The sequence below is a fragment of the Coloeus monedula genome (genome assembly GCF_965178545.1).
Source record: "Coloeus monedula genome assembly, chromosome: 6".
Classification (NCBI taxonomy): domain Eukaryota; kingdom Metazoa; phylum Chordata; class Aves; order Passeriformes; family Corvidae; genus Coloeus; species Coloeus monedula.
The window spans coordinates 1,889,938-1,912,026 of NC_138786.1; the positions used below are offsets into that span (position 1 = coordinate 1,889,938).

At 46.7% G+C, this 22,089-nt stretch overlaps 1 protein-coding gene and 1 pseudogene across 2 annotated transcripts; both read left to right on the plus strand.

Annotated features, from left to right (window-relative positions):
• Nucleotides 1-2,079: 2,079 nt before the first annotated feature.
• On the plus strand, nt 2,080-3,018 carry LOC309574290 (olfactory receptor 5G3-like; the record flags this gene model as incomplete). Its single annotated transcript, XM_082283805.1, has 1 exon — nt 2,080-3,018. The coding sequence occupies one exon, from the start codon at nt 2,080-2,082 to the stop codon at nt 3,016-3,018; it is 939 nt and encodes a 312-aa protein (XP_082139931.1).
• A 4,483-nt stretch (nt 3,019-7,501) lies between these two features.
• Nucleotides 7,502-21,823, plus strand: LOC309574612 (annotated as a pseudogene). The gene is made up of 4 exons: nt 7,502-8,428; nt 19,665-20,687; nt 20,753-20,844; nt 21,641-21,823. The product of its transcript is annotated as an uncharacterized misc_RNA (transcript).
• The last annotated feature ends 266 nt before the right edge of the window (nt 21,824-22,089 follow it).

Below are 22,089 nucleotides of genomic sequence, written 5' to 3' on the forward strand. Positions count from 1 at the left end.
TAGAGAGGTGATTCATCATCTCTGATGACTGGAACTGCTGATGGATACCAGCTCCCATGGGATTGTGGCCCACCAGCAAGGTCCCTGTCAGCTCCCTGGTGTGATAATGCCAGCCATGGCACTTGTAGAGCTGAAAATCTCCGAAATGCTCAAAACTTTGACACAACAGTTAGGGGTTTGCTCTGTGGTTGCTCTGAGGAGTCCCCAAAGCCCTGTGGCTCACTCAAGGTGAGATCATCTCCTGTGGGTAATCACTTCCAAACTCAGAAGCTCAGAGAAGCGATAACAACCTTCTTTGGGCTTTGCCACTCTCCTGGGGCTGCAAGAGTCCCCAGATCCCCAAATTACATAAAAACATCTTTGCTGATGGTGGTATATTTTTAAACTCACCTGCAGAGCACCTTAATATCCACCTTGAAGAGCATCATGAGGGAAGCAGGCAGAGTGCAGAGATGTAGTGGAGGATTATCCTGCAGAACCATGAGCAAGGACAGCGCATGCTGAGCTACCCATCTCCTGTCATTTTCTCTTGCAAAGCTTTGATTTTCATCTCAGCTCATACCTGGAGGCTCCTGGGCTCATCACACTCTGGGCTTAGCACCAAATCTAGGTGATCTGTAGCGGTGTGTGGTGAGGACACCCCCGTTGGAGCACTTGCTCTGAAGTCTTCTCCTCACTGACCACAAAGGTCTCCTGGATGAGGACTGGAAGTTCTCCTGTAAGGAACACTTAAGGATCTTACCGTTGCTGATATAAGGCGTGTCCAAAAGGTGATTTTTTAAGTTACTTTTTTTTCCCCAAAAGAAATATTTTCAGGAGGAGATTGCTCAGCTTTGGGTGTTGCATGTTTTTATTTGAAGACTCCAGGAACAGGGTAAAGAGCTGGGAAAATCTTTTACAGCCAAACCAGTGCATCCAGGAGGGAGGGGAGACTTCATATTTAGGAAGTTTTGCATGCCCCTTCTCTGGAAGCATTCAAGGCCACAATCTCGTCTAGTGGAAAGTGTCCCTGCCCATGGGGTGGAATGGGATGGTCTTCAAGATCCCTTCCAATCCAAACCCTTCCAGGAGTCTATGGAGAAGACAGACAAAGCAGGCAGCTGGCAGATGCCAACCCAAGGATGAATAATTAATTCTGTGCTTTTACAGCTTTTATCAGGTTTCTCTTTGCTTGGGTATGTTGGATGATCTCAAAGTCCCAAACTGAACACACATGTGGCAGTGCAGGTGGCTGCAGCCACCCTGACTCCTGAGGATACAACCAACACCAAGCTGTGGTGGTCAGGCACTGAAGTTTAGCAATCCACTCTTAGTTAGGGTAAGAACCCACAAGCCCCCAGTTCTGCAGTTTACATATTTTTATATGATTGGTTTGTGTTTTCCCCGCCCTGTTTTATGTATAAGTTTGTTAATATTAATTTCCCTTAAGTTAATATGTATTAGTTTTAGAAAGCTCCACATTACTTGACACCCCATTGGTTCCTTCCCTAAATCCCTCCTATGTGTTAATCTCATTGGTTCCCTTGCTCTCAACTCTGCCTCCTATCCCATATCCTATTGGCTGTATCCCTTATCTCCACCTTTCCTATCCCCACTATAAAATCCCTCGAAACCCTCGGATCCTTGGCTCTTCATCCGTTTCACATGAGTAAACCTTCTGTGTGGAATTTATATGAGGAGTCCCTTCTCTCTGCTTCTTTGCCTCCACCTGCGTGCCTTCACACCCTGCTCAGAGGCAGCTCCCTCGGGTGAGGAGCTCCCCCTTTCTGCTTTTTTCATGTGCCGCCGTAAATCAGTCGGAGTGCAGCTGGACCTCCGGGCTCTCTTTGAGCTAGCGCGCAACCTGACACACGCATGGGATTAAAGGCGGCGCCAAGGTAAAGCTACTGAGCTGTGTAACCTAGATCTTCTCCCTGCCTGTACTGTGACTTCTCCCCAGCTCTTTCTCATCAACCAATGCCTGAACTCTTGCTTTAGATCTTGTAGGATTGTCTCCAAGCAGATCCCACTGGAAAGAGGGTTTTCCACTTGGAAGAAATCTCCGGCAAGGAGGTCACTCAGTGAACACGCATGGAAGGAATGGCAGGAAGCAATTGCTCCCAAGCAACCGAGTTCATCTTGGCAGGGTTCACTGAGGCACCAGCAGCTCAGGTTGCCCAGTTCCTGCTGTTCCTGCTCACCTACCTTGTCACCATCCTGGGGAACCTTGGGATGATTGCCTTGATCAGAGTCAGTCCCCTGCTCCACTCCCCCATGTATTATTTCCTGGGCAACCTGGCTTTTGTGAACCTCTGCACTTCCACCATCATCACCCCCAGGATGTTGGCTGGGGTTTTGTTGGGGAAGAAAGGAATCACCTATGCCGGGTGCATGGCTCAGGTGTTCACTTTTGACCTGTTTGAGATGGTCGAGTGCGTCCTGCTGGTTGTGATGGCTTATGACCGATACGTGGCTGTTTGCCACCCCCTGCTCTACCCCCTTGTAATGTCCCCGGAGCGCTGCTCCCGGCTGGTGACCGGGTCCTACCTCCTGGGGCTGATCAACGGCGTGGGACAAACCATCAGCATGTCCAGCTTGTTCTTCTGCGGCTCCAGCGCCATTGATCTGTTCTTCTGTGACATTTCCCTGCTGATCTCGCTCTCCACCTCCAACACCACCCTCAGCCTCAACATCATGAGGACATCATCTTTGCTCGGTGTTTCCAGCATCCTGGTGGTTCTGGTGTCCTACGTGGTCATCATCTCCACCGTCCTGAGCACCAGCTCCACCGGAGGCAAGCGCCAAGCCCTCTCCACCTGTGCCTCCCACCTCACCACCGTCAGCACCTTCTATGGGTCACTGATTTTCATGTACTTAATTCCCAGGTCAGAAACCTCTAGGGGAGGAGAGAAGTGGGCTGCTGTGCTCTACACTGTGGTGACCCCTATGCTGAACCCCTTGATCTACGGCCTGAGGAACCAGGTGGTAAAGGAGGCTTGGAGGAGACTCAGGAAAAGAAAATCAGCTTGGATGTTTTAACCTTGTGGCCAGATACACTGGAGGTGTGGGTGATAGCCTGGGATTTTTGTGAAATATGTCAGGACATTTTCAGGGCCTTCTGCACTTTGATTTAGATTATATGCTGGCTGGTTCAGTATCAGCTGAGAATAACAATTTCACTCCAGTTTTGGTGTTTGGATGAGGCTTGGAGCAACCTGGTCTAATGAAAGGTGTCCCTGCCCACAGCAGGGCATTGGAACTGAATGAGCTTTGAGATCCCTTCCAACCCAAACCATTCCAGAATTCTGTGACATATTTGGTGTTAAATGTTTTGGTGCACAAGCACTGCATATGTGGAAAAAACCCCAAACCCTCCAATTTGTGTTTTATCTCATCCTGTGCCAGGTCCATGGTGAAATCCAGAGTGATGGAGCTCTCCTAGAGACACAGAATAACTTGGGATGGAGGAGAAGCTGCTTGGTTGGATTAAATTAAGGCAGGATCAAGGAAATTGCTGATTTATTGATGACATACAACTCACAGGCACTCAGGGCCAATCAGCTGAATCCTTTGTTTCCAAAGCTTCCTGATAATTCCCTGGTTATTATTTAATCCAGCTGCCTGGATCAATCCCCCTGAACTATTCATGCTCCTGTTCCTCTCTTATCAGCTGTGCTGACCCCCCCATGGAAGAAACCCCAGAGGTCCTCAACTCACATGTCCACAGATATGGAGACAATGTCCTCAAGTTGCACCAGGGGAGGTTTAGGTTGGATATAGGGAAAATTTCTCCATGGAAATGATTGTGCAGCCCTGGATCAGGCTGCCCAGGGCAGTGGTGGTGATGCCTGAAGAGGCCTCCTAGAAACAGAGACTAGACGGGAGTAAGGGAATAAAGGTGGGTATGGGTGGACTTGATGATCCTAGAGGACTTTTCCCGCCTAACCAATTCCATGATTCTGTGATCAGGACCATGAACTGGGACCTCCTTGTGCTACTCCTGCTGTTCTCCCACCCTTCTGATCCTCCCTGCCACCCTCAGGATGTGTTGTTTAATTTAGATGCAGAGAAGACAGTACATTTTTTCTTTAAATATGACTAAAGACTATTTTTAATCTTTAATCTTTCTTTTAATGTTTTATTTAAAACATAAACCCCCCATAATTATTAATTTAATAAAACATTGGGACATTTAAAACATAAGCCCCAGAACAACTCTTCTTGCTCCAGGGCCTTAAAACCATTGTTTGGCAATAAAATATTGAATATTTTTAATAATATTTGAAAAATATGCAATATTTGAATTATAGTTTGAGAAACCATTCAGTGACTTTTGACCATCTGGTCTTGCCTTGACCATCACCTGACCTTTAAACAGGAACATGAGCCCTTAGTGAATTAAACCCTGAGTCTGTGGCCATGGCATTGTCACTCTGCATGTTGTGGCTTTGTGCTGGAGGTGCTGCTCTCAAAACCGAAAGGTTTTGGCTCATTTTGGAAGTGGGGATTGGGTAAATGGGGGTGAACTGTGTCCAACTTCTGTGAGAACAGCATCTGACCATGAGAGGAGCTGGGACCATCAGCAGGGTTTGAGGAAAGAAATGGAACATCCAGCACTGATAGTTGCTCCTGAGAGACAAACCCCCTTTATGTGTCATCCTGTGTCTCTGCCCGTGGCATGGGATGGAACGAGATGAGCTTTAATGTCCCTTCCAGCCCCAGCCGTTCCAGGATTCTCTGGCCAATGCAGATGACTGCAGGTGAGTCTCCTGCAGCCATTTTGAAGCACACATTGCAAAATGGCTTTTCAAAATGAGCGTTCCTGGTCAAAAATGGGCAGATGGAAACCAAAAAAACTTGGAAAAGGGAAAATGCTGAGTGTTGCCCATGGGGGAATAATTGTCCCAGACACTGGGACAGGCTGGAGAGCAGCTGTGGACATTGTGGTGGCCACTAAGATGGAGATGAGCCATCGATACTTCCTGAGTGCAAGGACATCCACCAGCAGCTGGAGAAAAGCACAGACAGCCACTCAAGTGACTTCCTGCAATGAACCTCTGACTGAGATCTGGAGGAACAGCTTCTTTGGGGTGGGGAGGGGAGAAGAGAAATATAGAATTAGAGAAGAATTTTAAAATCTTTCAAATTCAAGCCTTTAGCAAAAATCCTTGTTTTGGTGTTTCCTCCCGACAACGTTGTGTTCACAAATGGCATCACTCAGGCTCTGCAGCCATCAATTCTGATGTCCTGTGGGGATCCCGTCCCTAAAACTCCAGGGAGGAACCTCGGGATGGCTCCCAGGGGCTCTGGGGAAGGCTCATTTTGTGTTCAGGTGCCTCAGAGACCCTGTGGTAATTGGTTGCGTGGGGATGGGGCTAAACTTAAATATTCCGGCCACGTTAGAGGATGGAAACAGAAAAGTTCCTGGTTTTGGCCAGACTGATGGAGCGTGTGGACTTCAGCTCAAGGACCTGTGAGTATCTTATTAACCAGAGAGGCTGAAATTTTAAGTGGTTTTGAGACAATTTTTTGCTGGATGGGGAAAATTATCCTTCCCAAGTGTTTGTGGAAGCAGGAACTTGTCCATGAAGGTTTTTATGGAATATAATAAACAAATAACTCCAGGAAATCACGAAGGTCCTTCCTGATGGCAAAACATTTACTCCAGCACATCTGAACCTTAATTCCTAACTCAAATTTTGGATGAATATTCCTCATATCAGCAGAATTGGGAGGCTCACTCTGGGCAAATTGACTGAAGGGTCTGTCTGAACCTAAAAGTCTTAAATTCAGCTCATCCTCATCACCAGAAAATGTAAAAATAAATTGCAGCAGGAGAGTTCCTGCAGAGTTTTCCTTTCATGCCAATTAGCAATTGAAACACTTCTCCAAACCCTGGGCTGTCTCTCAATCCCTGAATCTCAATTTCTTACACCAGTTCTTTTTAATTCCTTGTGATGCCAGGAAATTAATTCTATATTCTGAGAGATAAATTTAAATATATATAATTACATATAATATAGAAAATTATATGTATTAGGAAAATATTTATATTTATTAATTATATCTATAGCTGCATATAAAAAATATATATAAACCTCTATATTAACTTTTTTAATATATTAAAATGGTTATATATATATATATATATATAGTGGTAAATAAATTCTCAAGCTGCCGTTTAATTTCCTGAAACTATTTGAGTTTATTTAACTAATTATGTTTATTTACCAGTGCAGGTCTTCTCCTCAAGGAGCTGCTTCCAAAGTCATCCATTCCCAAGGGAAATTTCCTCTTCCAGGGGCGGGCAGTGACAAACCCCTTGGTGTTCCTGTGAATGAGGATTACAAACAGCAGGGTTTTTGGTCAAGTTTTGATGCTCTTTGTGAGGGCAAATTATTCCTGTCTTCCACACTAATATTGGAAAAAATCTGGGTTTATTTCTCCCTGGAAATTTTGGTCTAGGAGATAAAATCTGATCAAGCAAAAAGGGCCCAAGATGTGAGCAAACAGGTGAGCTTTACCCAAAATAAGGCTGCAAGGAGTTGCTCTGTTGCAAGGAGAGGGCCTGAGGTGGGAGCCTGTTCTCATGACAAATAATCATCCAAGCTCAGGGTCTCTGAGGTGAAACCCAGGAATTTATCACAGAATCCATGGTTTGGGTTGGAAGGGACCTTATGGATCCTCCAGTGATGTTCCACGGGCAGGGAGACCTTGTGCTAGCCCATGTTGTTCCAAGCCCTGTCCAACCTGGCCCTGAAGATCAATCATTTCATAGCAGCACTACCTGGATTATTTTCCAATTTACATATATTTCTTTCTATTTATTTGAACTGTATATCAGCATCTTACTCCCCCCAGTTCCTCATGGCACCACAACATTTTTGGGGCCTCCAGGGTTTTAAAACCCTTTTCTTTCTCCACTTCACACTTTCTGACACAAACATCACCATATTTAAAGAGTTTTTTGAGTTCCAGTTTGAACCTGAATTTCAGAGTTTCACAGGAAGGAGGGAAGAATTTTATTTTATTTTCATATGTTCTGACTCTTCAAAAAAAATTTTTAAAGATGTCCTGACCTGTCACTGGTGCTTTGTCTCCTTTGGATCTTCTAAACCAATGAGGCTTGGGGTTGTTTTTTGGGTGGTTTTTACTGTTTTCAGTTTGGTTTTCAAATTAGTAATGATTTCTAAAGTCAGGATAAATTACTGTAGTTAATGCTTTGAATCTGATGAGTAACAACCCCCTTAATGTGTTCAGGAGGTGGAATAAACCTTCCAATGTGCAAAGTGATTTATCAAACCAAGTCAGTGGCTAAACCAGACTAAAACCATTAGAAACAAACTCAGTAGTGAACTTTGGCTGCTCTAAAATGTATTTTGAACCAAACAGTAAATCCCACAGTTCCTGCGTCTCCAGGTTATGTTTGCTGATAAAAATAAAGGCATTTTTAACGTGTTTGTGCAGAAAACAGGAATGTGCTGACCCTGCATCTCCATTTTCTTACAGCACCTGCATTAGGATGGCAGCCAAAGGAAATGGAACCTCCAGTGCTCACTTTGTCCTCTTGGGATTCTCCCAACAGGGCAATGTCCAGGTTGTTCTCTTTGTGGTCTTCCTGGTGATCTATGTGATCACCCTGCTGGGGAATGTGGGGCTGCTGGTGTTGATCCGGCTGGTTGCCCAGCTCCACACCCCCATGTACTTCTTCCTGAGCAGCCTGTCCTTCCTGGACCTCTGTTATTCCTCCTGCATCACTCCCAGGCTGCTCTGGGATCTCCTGGATGAGGAGAAGGTCATTTCTCATGCCGCATGCCTCACGCAGTTCTATTTCTACGTGGCCTTTGCCACCGCTGAGTGCTACCTCCTGGCTGCCATGGCCTACGACCGCTACGTGGCCATCTGCAGCCCCCTGCTCTAGTCCCTCTCCATGTCCCGAGGGCTCTGTGTGCTTCTGGTGGCCAGCTGATGCCTGGCAGGGGTCACAAATGCCACCCTCCACACGGGCCTGGCCCTTGGGCTGAGCTTCTGTGGCCCCAATGTCATCGACCACTTCTACTGCGAGGGGCCCCCGCTCTTCGCTCTCTCCTGCACGGACCCCGCGCCTAACGAGCTGGGGATGTTTGTCATGGCAGGCTTCAACCTGGCTGCCACCATCCTGGCCATCTGCTCTCCTACGCCTTCATCCTGACCGCCATCCTGGGCACACGCTCGGCCGCGGGGAAGCAAAAAGCCTTCTCCACCTGCGCGTCCCACCTGGCTGTCGTGGTGCTCTCCTACGGATCCTTCATGGCCATGTACTCCCAGCGCAGCTCCAGGAGCTCCCGGGTGCAGGACAAGGTGGCCTCGGTGTTCTACACCATGGTCACCCCCATGCTGAACCCCTTCATCTACAGCCTGAGGAACCAGGAGGTGAAGGCTGGGCTCTGGAGACTGATAGGGAGGAAAGGTTCTGCTGAGAAATAGTATTTCCTTTTTTATTTGTCTTTGCTGCCTGATACTATTTGAATTTCAGGAATTTAAGCCCTTCTTGATCACTTGTAGAGCTTGAGGACCAGGGACTCTTCATCTGTTCTGACTACAGCTGCTGCGACCATTTCCTTCTTTTAGGATGTAAAAAAAGAGAAACTTTTCTCTTTTCTCTCACACACCTAATTGTGACTCCCTCTGTATCTGACTCTCTGGGTTTTTAGACACATCCCTGATAATGTAAAAATAAAATGCAGCAGGAGAGTTTCTAAAGTGTTCTCCCTTCTTCCCAATTAGCAGTTGCAGCACTTCTCCAAATCCTGAGCTGTCTCCCAGTCCTTGAATCTCTACTTCTTACTGTAAGAACTGGTGTTCTTTTTATTTCCCTGTGATGTCAAGAAGCCAGTTATATATTTCAAGAGATAAATTTATATATATTTTAAGAAAAAATATATAAGGATATTTTAGAAACAATTATATACATAAAGAAATTTATATATTAATATCTTTATACACATAATTTTATATATATATAAAGAAGCGGGACATAAACCCTCAAACTTCCATTTAATTTCCTGAAACTAATGGTGTTTGTTTACCAGTGCAAGTCTCCTCCTGAAGGAGCTGCTTCCACAGTCATTCATTTCTAAGGGAAATTTCCTGTGTGCCACCCCAGGGTGGGCAGTGACCAAACTCAAGGCCCAAGCTTGCTCAAGGAGCAGAGAGCCATCATCTGGCAGCTCCTATGGATTCTGGTGGAATTACCCACCGCTGCTCCCTATCCTGGCATTTTGATCATATTTTGGCTTTATTATTAAAGAGGTTTTGCTTAGTTTTGGGCAATTGTGTGATTTCCCCTCTAAAATAAATCATGAGACACAGAGGAAGGATGAACAAACTGTGGGAAGTACAGTGAAACTGAGCACAGAAGGAGAGGCAGGAATGCTGACCAGGAGCAGATATGGGGTAGAAACAGTTACAGAATGCCATGTTGGAAAAGCCTTCTAAGATCATGGAGTCCAGCTGTTAACTCAGCACTAACCTGTGTCTGAGCTCAGTCTGTAGAGGTGACCCCTGAGAGCCCCTTCCAGTGCCTAAAGAGGCTCCAGGAGAGCTGCAGAGGGACTCTGGGCAAGGGCCTGGGGTGGCTGGACAAGGAGGAATGGCTTTACACTGGCAGAACATTTAGATGGGATATTGGGAAGAAATTGTTCCCTGTGAAGGTGGGGAGGCCCTGGCACAGGGTGCCCAGAGAAGCTGGGGCTGCCCCTGGATCCCTGGGAGTGTCCAAGGCCAGGCTGGATGGGGCTTGGAGCAGGCTGGGATAGTGGAAGGTGTCCCTGCCCATGGCAGGGGATGGCACTGGATGAGCTTTAATGTCCCTTAACACAATCCCATGGCAACACATTGACCCTCCAGCTTTTTGACTCCAGGGCCTGGATCTGGCAAACAAAGCAGCTGGAGAAGTTCACTTTGTCTTTAACAAGGAAGAAAGTTTCTTCCTTGTTTTTCTTTATTAATTAGTCTCTCATGGCTTGTTAAGAAGAATGACAAAAATTGTTGTTGAAAAGCCCTCTGAGGACCTCCATGATGATGATTAGGAAACTTTCTTGGCAAAGCCCAGAAGATCTTGTTAAGCTGATGATTCCTTGAAGGGTGGTTGGTCCCCAAGGATCTCTTCTTGCCCTGGGAATGGGAGCAGCATCACTTGTGGTGGAAATAGCTGTGACCACCTGTATGGTGGGACTCTGGAGCATCAGACCTGCTGGTGGGTTTTCTTAATTCTTCGTTAAAACCTGAAAAATCTTGAACTGAAGGAGAGTGGGTTTACACTGGGTATAGGAAAGAAATCCTTCCCTATGAAGGTGGTGTGGCCCTGGCACAGGTTTCCCAGAGAAGCTGTGGCTGCCCCATCCTTAGAAGTGTTGAAGGCCAGGTTGGACAGGGCTTGGTCCAGTGGAAGGTGTCCCTGCCATGGCAGGGGGTTGGAATGGGATGAGCTTTACAGTCCCTTCCCACCCAACTTTGATATCAGAAGTCTCTGTCTTGCCAAGCCCTTTATCATCTTTTTATATCGATTCCAACTTCTTCATCCAGCTCCAGATCCACCTTTCCCAGGTGGAAGCCACTTTCCCCCAGACCTAAAACACCTCTTCTCCTGCTGGTTTTTTCCAGAGAAAGAGGACACTGTTCACCATCCATTCACTTTTCAAATGGAACTTAATTCTCATAGAACTCCTCAGAACACAACATCTACACAACACAATGCCAAAGAGAAAATTTTCCTGCTTCCACCTTTCCCTGCCACAGCCAAGGCCTATCTCCCTGTGGAGTCAGAGCTCATTCCACCCCTCAAAGGTGTCAATGGGTGAGGGACAACCAAAATCAGGTGTGTGGAGAAGAGGAGGAAGAGGGGGAAGTGTCTGCTGACCTTATCCAGACCACCCCTATTGTGAAAGGAAGGTGCAGGATTGCAACTCAGTTTGCCCTCAGAAATGACAAATATCCTCTGGAATTCGCTGGGATGAGCAGAAATTAGGAGGTTTTTCCATTAAAAGTGCATGCCAGGAAAAGATGAAGGATTGCTGCTCTCCCCCCAGTGTTGTGGCCATTCCTGTACCTTCTTTATTGAGCCATGATTTGGAGAACTGTTGTTTTTGGCTTTTTTATGGCCTTTTCCAAACCCAGACAGCTCCCATCTGATCCATAGATCAGGTGTTAAGGATTCTTTCTCCTATGAAAACCAGACACATGCTTAAATTTTGAGTGAAACACACTTGTTAGGTTTTCATGGTGTGTTTTGGCACTTGGACGCTTGCATTCCCCTTGATATTCCAAGGTGTATCTTGAGATCCTGACTTGCATCAGTTTTTTATCCTTCTAAGTCTGGCAAAAATGCACTTCTTAAGCCTTTTATCTTATTTTTTTACCAATCAAATTAAAAAAGAATCTTCCTCTTCCCAAATGCTCCCTCCCACCCCAGAAGCTCAACTCTAATGAATAACTCACAGGTAGTAATGAGAAATTTTATTGGAGTTTAGGGATAAGGACAATAATCTTGCAAGAAAAATACATATTGCTCAGTGCAAAATAAGTTATAAACCAGTAAAACTGTGATTTGTTCTTCCTGAGAGAAAGAGAGGTTTAATTGGAATAACAGCCTGGAATAATTCTGAGTGATTTCTTTCGACAGGCTGGTGGCTGCAAAGGGAATTCAAGTTTGAAGCTCCCACTCCTGGTTTCCTCCCAAGGAATATGTGACTGTGAGGTCTATTTCTCTAGGATAAATATTGTAATTGAGTTTTGTGAGGAATTGTGGAAGAATCTATATAAAATTGTTAGCATCAGGGAAAAATCTGATTATTTTTATGGATCATCTCTTACTTTAGAGGAATGGTTTGCTTCCACAAGGGCATGGAGTGGCAGGACAACATGAAATGGCTTTAAGCTGAGACTAGGTTTAGATGGGATTCTGGGAAGAAATTCTTCCCTGTGAGGGTGGTGAGGCCCTGGCACAGGTTTCCCAGAGAAGCTGTGGCTGCCCCATCCCTGGAAAAGTTCCAGGCCAGGTTGGATGGGGTTTCGAGCAGCCTGGTCTAGTGGAAGGTGTCCCTGGCCATGGTGTGTAGGACCAGATGATGATCTTTAATGTCCCTTCCAACCCAAAGCATTCCAGGACTCCCTGATGCCATGAGTTGCACCTCTCTGATGCCAGCAGTGGTTTAACATCCTCCTCCTGCACTTCCCCAGCGCTGCCTTCACCTCCTTGTTCCTCAGGCTGTAGATGAAAGGGTTGAGCATGGGGCTGACCACGGTGTAGAAGACAGAGGCCACCTTGTCCCGGCTGCCGTGCCGGGACGCCGGCTGCAGGTACATGAAGAACAGAGCCCCATAGAACACGGACACAGACACCAAGTGGGAGGCGCAGGTGTGGAAGGCTCTGGCCCTGCTGGGTGCCAAGCGCATGCCCAGGATGGTGTGGAAGATGCGGCCGTAGCAGAACAGGATGACCAGGCTGGTGCCCAGCCCGTTGGCGGTGGCCAGGGCGAAGATGGCGGCCTCGCTGCCGCGGGTGTCGGAGCACACCAGCCTCAGCACAGGGCTGGCGTCGCAGAAGAAGTGGTCGACCTGGCGGGGCCCACAGAAGGAGCCCCCAAATGTGCAGCTGGTGTAGATGAGGGCACTGAGGGAGGCCACGAAGTAGGACCAGGCCACCAGCTGCCAGCAGGCCCGAGGGGACACGACTGTGACGTAAAGCAGGGGGTGGCAGATGGCCACGTGCCGGTCGTAGGCCATGGTGGCCAGGAGGTGACACTCGGCCGTGGCAAAGAGAGCAAAGAGGTGGAATTGTGTCACGCAGCCGGCCCAGGAAATGGTTTTATTCCCAAATAACAGGTCTGTGAGCATTTTGGGGGAGATGATGGTGGAATAGCAGACGTCGGCCAGGGAAAAATGGGCGAGGAAGAAGTACATGGGGGTGTGGAGGCTGGGAGCCACCCAAACCAAGACCATCAACCCCACGTTCCCCACCAAAGTGATGATGTAAATCAACAGAAAGAGCCCAAAAAGAGGGGCCTGTGCCCACGGAGTGTCTGTAATTCCCAGGAGGATGAATTTGGGCTGCGTGTGGTTTCCTCCCATGGCCGGGTGCTACCTGCTAAGGCAAAGGGAAGAAATACATCAAAATGGTAAAACCCAGAGTTTAGCTTTTGGGCCATGTTTAACTCCAACCAATCACCATTTAAATTGCTATACTTTGCTATTTTCCATGTCTTTTCCAAACATAAATTCTATAGTTTTTTACTTATCAGCTGAGGTGCTTGGGAAAGTACACGGAGCTTGAAGTAACACGAATGGCAAGTTTCTTTTTCCATGCCTGGATGTGTAAAATGATGGATTTACTCTGGCACATATTAATTCAGAATGAAGAAAAGAATCAGATAGTTATTCCCTTACGGTTTGAAAGAAATTTGTTTCCAACGACAGCTCGGAGGAATCTCATTGGAGATAACATAAACCTGGAGTGGGAGAAAGTCCCAGTGCCAGTGAAATCCCAGATTACACCACATTAAAAACATTTTTCCTTGGCTTTTAATTATTAATCCAGTCCATCAAACTGTATCATTCCCACTGGATAAAGTTCACATGGATAAAATCATGTTTTATACCTTTCTGAGCTCCAGCAGGCTGAAACATCCAAAACCCATGGGAATTAAGATAAAACTTACTTGGAATGGGAATGGATTTTAAAACAATCCAATTCCAAAGGCTGATTTGTTAACAACTGTATTCTGCTGACAGTTCTTTATAACTAAATAAGACTCATCCTTAACACTTCCATAAATCCATTTATCTTGCTTTAGCTGCCTAAGGAAAATAAAAACCAATTTGCACAAGCCATTACTCCCATTTATTATAAAAAGTCCTACTTTTGGGAGGCTGTTTTCCAACACAGCCCCCAAAAAAAGAGGATATGAGGACATGAAGAAGGAAGTCAACTTCTTTCTCTTGGATTTACAGCTCTTCCTGTGCCCTCGCTGCAGTGGTGGGAGCCAAGGGTTTATCCCAAAAGCATCAGAGAACATCCAGGCTGATGTGGAGAGGGATGGGCTCCTTCCCTGACTCCGACAGCTGAGCCTGTGGGTGACAGGGCTGTAAATATGTTCCCTCTGCTCTCCTGGGATAAAACCCTCAGGGCTCCTCATGGCAGAGCAAATAAACAAAGAAAAGAGCAAAAAAAAAAAAAGGATAGAATGGAATCCTGAAACTTATTGTGCTTCAGGGATCTCAAATCCATCCTGTGGATGAGCCACCACGTCACATGGACACACAGCACCAGCGATGACCGGCTGGTCAGAGGGTCCCCAGGTGTCACACAAAGCACCTCTGGCTCTGGAGCTGCTGATGTCCCTCTGTGGAGGGACAGCCCAGTTTTCCTTCAAGGATGGGATTATCCACGTTGAAGTACTTGCAGCCCGGATGTTCAGGTGGCTCTGAGCACTTTCAGACAGGGATTAGTTGTCTCAGAGTGAACTAATTTGCATTAATCACCCCATCTGGGGGCTCCATCCACACCCTTGACCTACAAACTCTATTTAAGCTCAGCCCAAAGAGGTTGTTCCCCTCTGGAGTTATACTGGAGAAGTCCTGGTTTCCAGTTTCACAAACATGTGCACATCTCTGGATTCCTTTAACATGCACCTTGCCTTGATCACAGATCCAACCCTGACCAGGGATTGACTTCGTTTTCGGATGCTTCAGCCTGCTGGAGTTCATAAAGGTGTAAAGCACAAGTTTATCAATGTGAATTTTATCCAGCAGGAATGATACATAATAGACCAGTTTGACAGACTGGATTAATAATTAAAATAAATAACTGAGGAATAAAAACCCATAGCATTTAGGTCAACCTTGGACCTGCCTCATCATGACCAGCTCACCTGGTGGTTTGGAGTCTTGGCTCAGAGAACATCAGGAGCCTTGGAATAAATTAGGTTCTGATTTATAAAGCAGGATGGAAGGTGGAAAAACAGGTTTTTGGGGAAGTCAGTGGTGATTTGGTGTAATACAGTCCTGGAGAGAGACAAAATAGGTCTGATTTGGGGCAATGCCAAAGAAATGGAGCAGAAATGGCCATGAAAGCAAAAATTGCCATTTTTCTTGGAACATGCACAAAGGCAGAGGAAGGATTTAGTGATAAACTGTTCAAAGGTTTATACTTAATTACCTGATAATTATTTAACTGTTTTTACAAGTTGGTTTACCTTCTTGGTTGTTCTTTTTTAAGTATCAGAAGTTTCTCATGGAAATAACCGGATTTCATGGTTTTATTTATTATTTTGAGAAAAGAGGGGGTGTTTGAAGTTGTGCCTGGAAGATTGGTAATAAAACAGGGACTAATGGGAATAGGTGGCGAAATTTTGGTGCAGAAACTCACCAAATTCCAACACTGATGTTAAAATATTGTTGTTTGCAGAGCTACACCCAACCAAAACATCAGCTTTTGGATGATCTTTAAGGCCCCTTCCAACCCAAACCATTCCAGGATTCTATGTGACCCTGCATGGATCTCCTCTGGACATGGCACAGCCTCTTCTAGGCTACCTGGAGTCTCTTGATCCCTCTAATTCCGCCTCAGATAACATAGGATGTTCTTAATGTTATTGATAGCTGATAGATAAATCCCATCTGTGGATCCAAACTGTACTTTGTGGGTGGCTGAGATATTCTTGGGAATACCTGAAGCAGAATAAGAAAGTTTAATGGACTCTGGATCTGATGGGTAGGTCCTGTACAGACCTCCTGGTGTTAAACCAGGAGTAGCCTGGAAGCCTTTTGGGTTCATTCATTGCCTGGAGGCTTGGATCAGCCCTCACCTCCTGTAATCCCAGCCAGTTGCTTCAGGGATCCATCCACAGGTACTTAGGACACCCTAAGGTGTTTGCAATGGATACCAGGAATAAACCCACCTACTGACCCTGAAGTAAAGTTATATATAAATATAAATATAAATTTAAATACATTAAATAATATTTATATTAAAGGATGTTTTGCTGATGGAAAGGGTTCCTCAATGAACTGTCTGATCCCGATGCTCCTCTGGGGAGGTAAGAATTGGATTTTTATCTTTAATCCTTTTATGCTGATTTGTTGTGTTATCAGGGTCAGGGAATTCTGTCTGTCTCTTTTTCCCCCTCCCTCATGCCAGGGCTCTCACCCATACCTTGTTTTCAGCTGGGAATGAAGTGGGATTCATGGAGGTTTGTGGGGGAGAAGAAAATCCAGTAACATGTGGGTGTTGGTGCACACATTTAACCCAAGAATGTTTTGCATTTTATATATAAATATATAAAATTTGCTATTGGATTTTAATATATATTTATAATTTTGGATCAGAAAAGACATCTAGGAGATCTCTGGCCCTAGGATAGCAAGTTATACATTTATATCCATATATATTTATGGATATGTGGCTTGGAGCACCCTGGTCTAGGGGAAGGTGTCCCTGCCCATGGCAGCAGGGTGGAACTGGATGATCCTTAAGGTCCCTCCCATCCCAAACCATTCCAGGATTCTATGAAAGGTCTCAGGATCCCCCATATAAAGTTGATGAATGATGAGACATTCCAGACTTCCATGATTTCTGGGCTGGATCAGGGAGCCATGAAAAGCCCTTCCTAGGAAAGATGGAAGGACAACATCTAAATGAATTAATTTTCAGTTTTAATGCAGTTTGAAGATAGATATTGCCCATAAGCCAAGTCAGTGAATTAATTAATAAATCACTGCCTATTTGAAAGCAGGATAAATTTCCAGGCTCAATTGAAACAGTCACCTTTGTCCTTTCCTTTTTCCACCCCCAATTTCTGCCTTTCAAAGCCTTCAACAAAGCTACAATTAGTTTTCCACTTTATGCCCCTGGTGGTTTGTTAAAAACAAAGTCAGGAATATTATCAGGGGAGTTTGTATCTGGAGATTTGCACTTCAGCAGTGGGGAGAAGGGACTGGAAAGTAACAAAACAAGGCAAGAAAAAAACCTGAACAACCTGAAATAAAAAAAACTGAGAGTGATTATTATTTTAAAGTTCCCTTTTTTAGTCAAGAAGTAACTCCTGACAGAAATTGCATCTCCCTCATTTCTCCATATTCTGGGTGAAAACTTGGTGCTGGCAAGGATGACAAATCAACCTGCTTTTTTTTTTTTTTTTTTTTTGGTCAAAAAAACCCCTTTCCTTGTGAAAAGTTGTGTTTCATCTGCTTCTGAATGAAATTAATTCCTGTTTTCACACAAACAACTTATTTTTGCTCCTTCAGTGCACCATGGTGCTCCATTGTCAATCCCAAGGGATGTTAAAGAGCCATAAAATTCCTTTTAAGGTATGAAATGGAGAACTGGAAGGGGAAAAAGGCTAAAAAATATCCATCAGCTTTTCCTGTATGTCACCACCATCTGTTGGACATTGCTGGGAACATCATCTCCTTTTTATTTTACATAAACCCTCCTTTTTTCCTGATGTTCCCATAAGTCTTGGGTAGCAAAGTGCCTTGTTCTTGCTCAGGAAACTGAGAAATAGGCAATAAATAAAACAATGGCATCATGTGGCTGATCCCACCTGGATATTTTGTTTTCCAAGCATCAGCTCCCGAGCCTGTTGAAAACATTGGATGTTTGAAGTTCTAACATTTGGAAATGATGCTTTAAACTGCACTTTATTTTTGTCTTAGGATAATTTCCAGCTGATGCTTCAGGTTGTCTGAATCCTTCAGGTGGGGTTAGATGGGGTATTAGGAAGAAATTCTTCCCTGAAGGGGTGGTGAGGCCCTGGAATGGATTTCCCAGAGAAGCTGTGGCTGCCCCTGGATCCCTGGCAGTGTCCAAGGCCAGGCTGGACAGGGCTTGGAGCAGCCTGGGCTGGCGGAAGGTGTCCCTGCCCCTGGCAGGGGTGGAATGAGATGATCCATAAGGTCCCTTCTGACCCAAACCCTTCCACAGCACAGATATTGTCATAAACTCCCCCTGGGGGTACTTTTAGGATGCATTAAACAATTAAAGGCAATATTTTTGAACTGTTGTTGTTCAAATAACACCTTCTGCTGCCGCTAATTTTTAAATCTTCATATCTTGACTTGGCAGCGGAGGATCCCAGGACCCCTCAGGGCTTGGCTGCCCCTCGCTTGGTCTGACAGCTCCCTGGAGGGTAAGATGTTATTCCCTGACTTGTTTTGGCTCTGTGAATCCTCCACAGGGCAAAGCTCTGGAAACACAGGTGTTACGTGGGAGAAGCCCTGGTGTATCTCTCCAGCTGGAGCTGGGAGCAGCTGGAAGTATAAAAACTGCTTAAACAGGACCTGGGAGCAAAGAGGAGCAAAACTCCACCTTCAGGTAGGTTTAGATGGAATATTGGGAATAAATCCTTCCCTGGGTGGGTGGTGAGGTGGTTTCCCAGAGAAGCTGTGGTTGCCCCATCCCTGGAAGTGTTTAAGGCCAGGTTGGATGGGGTGATCTCGGTGAATCGTAGGGCAGCTCGTTGGAAGCTCTTCTACTGCTGTGCCCTAAGATTTTATGGAAATTGGGTGCCACAACAGAGATCCTCACCACAGGAGGACAAGGATGAGCACTCCATTAGTTATTCCACACCAACCACCTGCCTCTCAGCAGGAATAAAATATAACCCATGGGTTTTAATTGAATTTATTTCCATTCCAGGTCTCCGATCCATCACACAAAGTAACGTTGGTTGGTTGAGTAAGGAAAAGCGAGGCTGGATTTTAGTTAAGCATGAAATTGAGGTAAATTCTCTGATGCCAGCAGATTCAGCCCCAAAAATGTTTGGTTTTCCTTATTTTTAACACCTCTGGCTCTGCGTCGGGCATCTCCACATGGGTGATGAAAAGCAGCTCTAAGTCCTCGTTAATAACTCCAGGAGACCACAGAACACCTGAATGGAGATGTTGGGTTCTGGGGGTGAAACTCAGCCCTTCAACCAAGGCTCATGCAATAATGAGGATTTCCAGGTTTAGATCCATTTTGTCAGGAGCCAGCAGTGCCTACTCTTGGTTTACTCTCTGGTGTAACTCCATCAAGCCACGAATATCCAGGAGAAAAAACCATGTTTATTTATTCTGTCACAGTGTGGGATTTTACAAGGTGCTGATCTCTTCCTGGTAAACAGCAAGATGGAGGATGAATTTATCTTTTACCTCCAAATTAAGCATCACATCTAAAGCAAAGTGAGGTAAGGCAAATGCCAGCTCTTATTTCTACAGCCAGGAAAAAATATACTAAGGGAAGTCCCTTTTTCCAATGCTTTCACCTAGAAAATCTCTTCCTGGGACATGGGGAGCGGGTATTTATTCCTCAAGTGCTCAGACTGAGTAGGGAATGGTCAAAAGATGAGAAATAATTTTATTTTCCCAGCAATTTTCAGGAAAACCATGGAATTCCCTATGTAAGTGGATTGAGGAAAACTAGGAGGAAGCCTTGCAACTTATTTCTGAATTATTTTGATATCATATTTCCCTTCTTAATGCCTTAAATGTGCCCCTGCTTCCAAATACGTTGGCTGAACAGGGATACTGGTGCCAGGAACTTGTGGTTTTTCTCTTTCAAGGAGAATTTACCTTTTCTTGACTGAAGGCTTTGTAACTGTTTGACCAAAATTGACATTCTTATCATTATCAATGGATTTATTTGCATGAAACCTTTCAATCTAAAGGCAGAAGGCAGCTGAACTGCATATATAAAATGTTCGGTATGGTTGGAGAAAATGAGACGTTTGCATCTGAATTTATTCTCCTGGGCTTCACCACCCGGGCAGACCTGCAGGTGATGTTTTTTGTCCTGTTCCTTGCCGTCTACGTGGTCACTCTCCTAGGAAATCTGGGAGCCATTGTATTGATCCGTATGGATCTGCACCTTCACACCCCCATGTACTTCTTCCTGAGCCACTTGTGCCTCCTGGACATCTGCTACTCCTCTACCATCATCCCCCAGAGCCTGAGGGATTTTTTGGCAGAGAAGAAGGTGATTTCCTTTGCAAGATGCGTCACCCAGCTCTTCTCCTTTGCCACCTGGGCCACCACCGAGTGCTACGTGCTGGCCGCCATGGCCTATGACCGCTACGTGGCCATCTGCAGGCCCCTGCTCTACTCCATGCTCACGTCCCAGAGGATTTGCACTGGGATGTTGGCTGGGGCCTACCTGGCTGGAGTGATCAGCTCCACCCTCCACACGGTTTCTATATTCCGCTCCCCATTCTGCCACTCCTGGGCCATCGACCACTTCTTCTGTGATGGGCCCCCGCTGCTGGCCCTGTCCTGCTCTGACACCCACGCCAGCGAGGTCGTGGTGGCCGTCGTGGTGGGGTTCAACACGCTGAGCACCGTGGCCTTCATCCTTGTGTCCTACTCATCCATCCTCGCTGCCGTCCTGCGGATCCGCTCGGCGGCCGGGCGGCGCAAGGCCTTGTCCACCTGCGCCTCCCACCTGGCCTCCGTCACTCTGTACTACAGCAGCTCCATCCTCATGTACCTGCGCCCTGTCTCCAGCCACTCCTTGCAGCAGGACAAGGTCATCTCCCTGGTGTATTCCGTCGCTGTCCCCATGCTGAACCCGTTTGTTTACAGCCTCAGGAACGCGGACTTGAGGAACGCCATGAGGAAAGCGAAAAGCAGGATCCTCACTGCCTGGTCCATCCATGGCTCCCGGTTAGCTGAAAAGAGAGGACGACCCTGCTGCCGTGAGGGGTGTTAGATTTTGGACCCTCCAGAAGAGGGGTTGGATGTCAGACCCTCGGGATTCCAGGGTCTGGACTCATCTTCCAAGCCATTGGTACCATGATCTCCCTGCAGCAGCACCGCGGGGAAGGGATGAGACATCTCCTGGCGTTGTCCGGAGTGCAGGAATGGAGGGGGAACGTGGCAAAGCAGAGCCCAAGTGGGAGATGAGGCATCATCCTCAGGGACACTCCCTGTACTGTAGAACAGGAGCTGGGGAGACTCCAACCCTTTGGGGTGCTGCCCTGCCCTCCCTTGATTTTTCCCTCTTTTTTGGGGGGATGTCCATGTGGAAAGAGCTTTGTGGAAGCACCGAGCTGCTGGCCAGGGCACTTGGACTCATTTTGTGCCTTCTCTGGGGGAGAGGAAAAAGGGAGATGGGGGAGTCCAGGGGGTGATGGTGTCATTTGGGGCACCCCAATGTCTGTGGAGGGAGTGAGAGATGAGGGGGGTCAGGTGGGGTTCCCCAAAACCAGGGAGATCATAGCCCAAAAATGCCTGAAAATTCTTGAGAGGTTTGTGTCTAAAATACTTAAAACTGCAAAGATTATCATTTTCTATGTGTTGAGAAATAATATTAATTCAAATATAAATTGATTTAAAAATAAACCCCCCTATCTGCTGTGTAATAGGCAGGATTTTAGGCTGCAAGAAATGGAATATGGATCTGTAGGTTTTGAAAATACAAATAAAACGTTTGTGTATATAAATGAAACAACAAAGGGCTTGAAAAGGTAAGACAGTATGATCTGTGTGAAGGAAATAGAAACAGCCCTGTGTGTTCGGAGTTTTCCTGTCGCTGTAACACCCGAAATCTGGGATCTGGGATTGAAATCGGGGTTTATTGGCACCCCTCAAAACGCTGCGCATGCGCGCTGGCCTCCACGCGCTCCGTGCTGCCGCCTTGTGGGCACAGCCGGTACTGCAGCTCCGAGCGCCCTCGGCGCTTCCCAGGCTTCGCCGGCACCGGCACCGGGACACGGAGCTGGACCGGGACCACGACCGGGACGGGCCGTGCGGGACCGGCTGCCGGGGCTGCTCCCGGCGCCTCTCCCGGCAGGAACGGCGGCCGCTGTGCCGGGAGCGGCAGTGGCGGTGAGCGCGGAGCGCGGGGAGCGGCGCGGCCGGGCCGAGGGTACCCGGGGCGGCTGCTCCGGGCTCGGAGGGGAGCGGGGAGCGGGCACAGCCCGGAGCGGGCGGCGGGGACGGAGAGGGAGCTGCGGGCACGGGGCACCGGAGCTGCCTCGGCCGTGCGAGGCCCGGGGCGTCGCTCCGGGGCGGATTCTGTAGGGGACAAAATGAACATTTTGGGGTAAAATCTGGGTTAATGTGCAGGGCAGAGAAAGAGTGTTCTGAGGTAAAAAT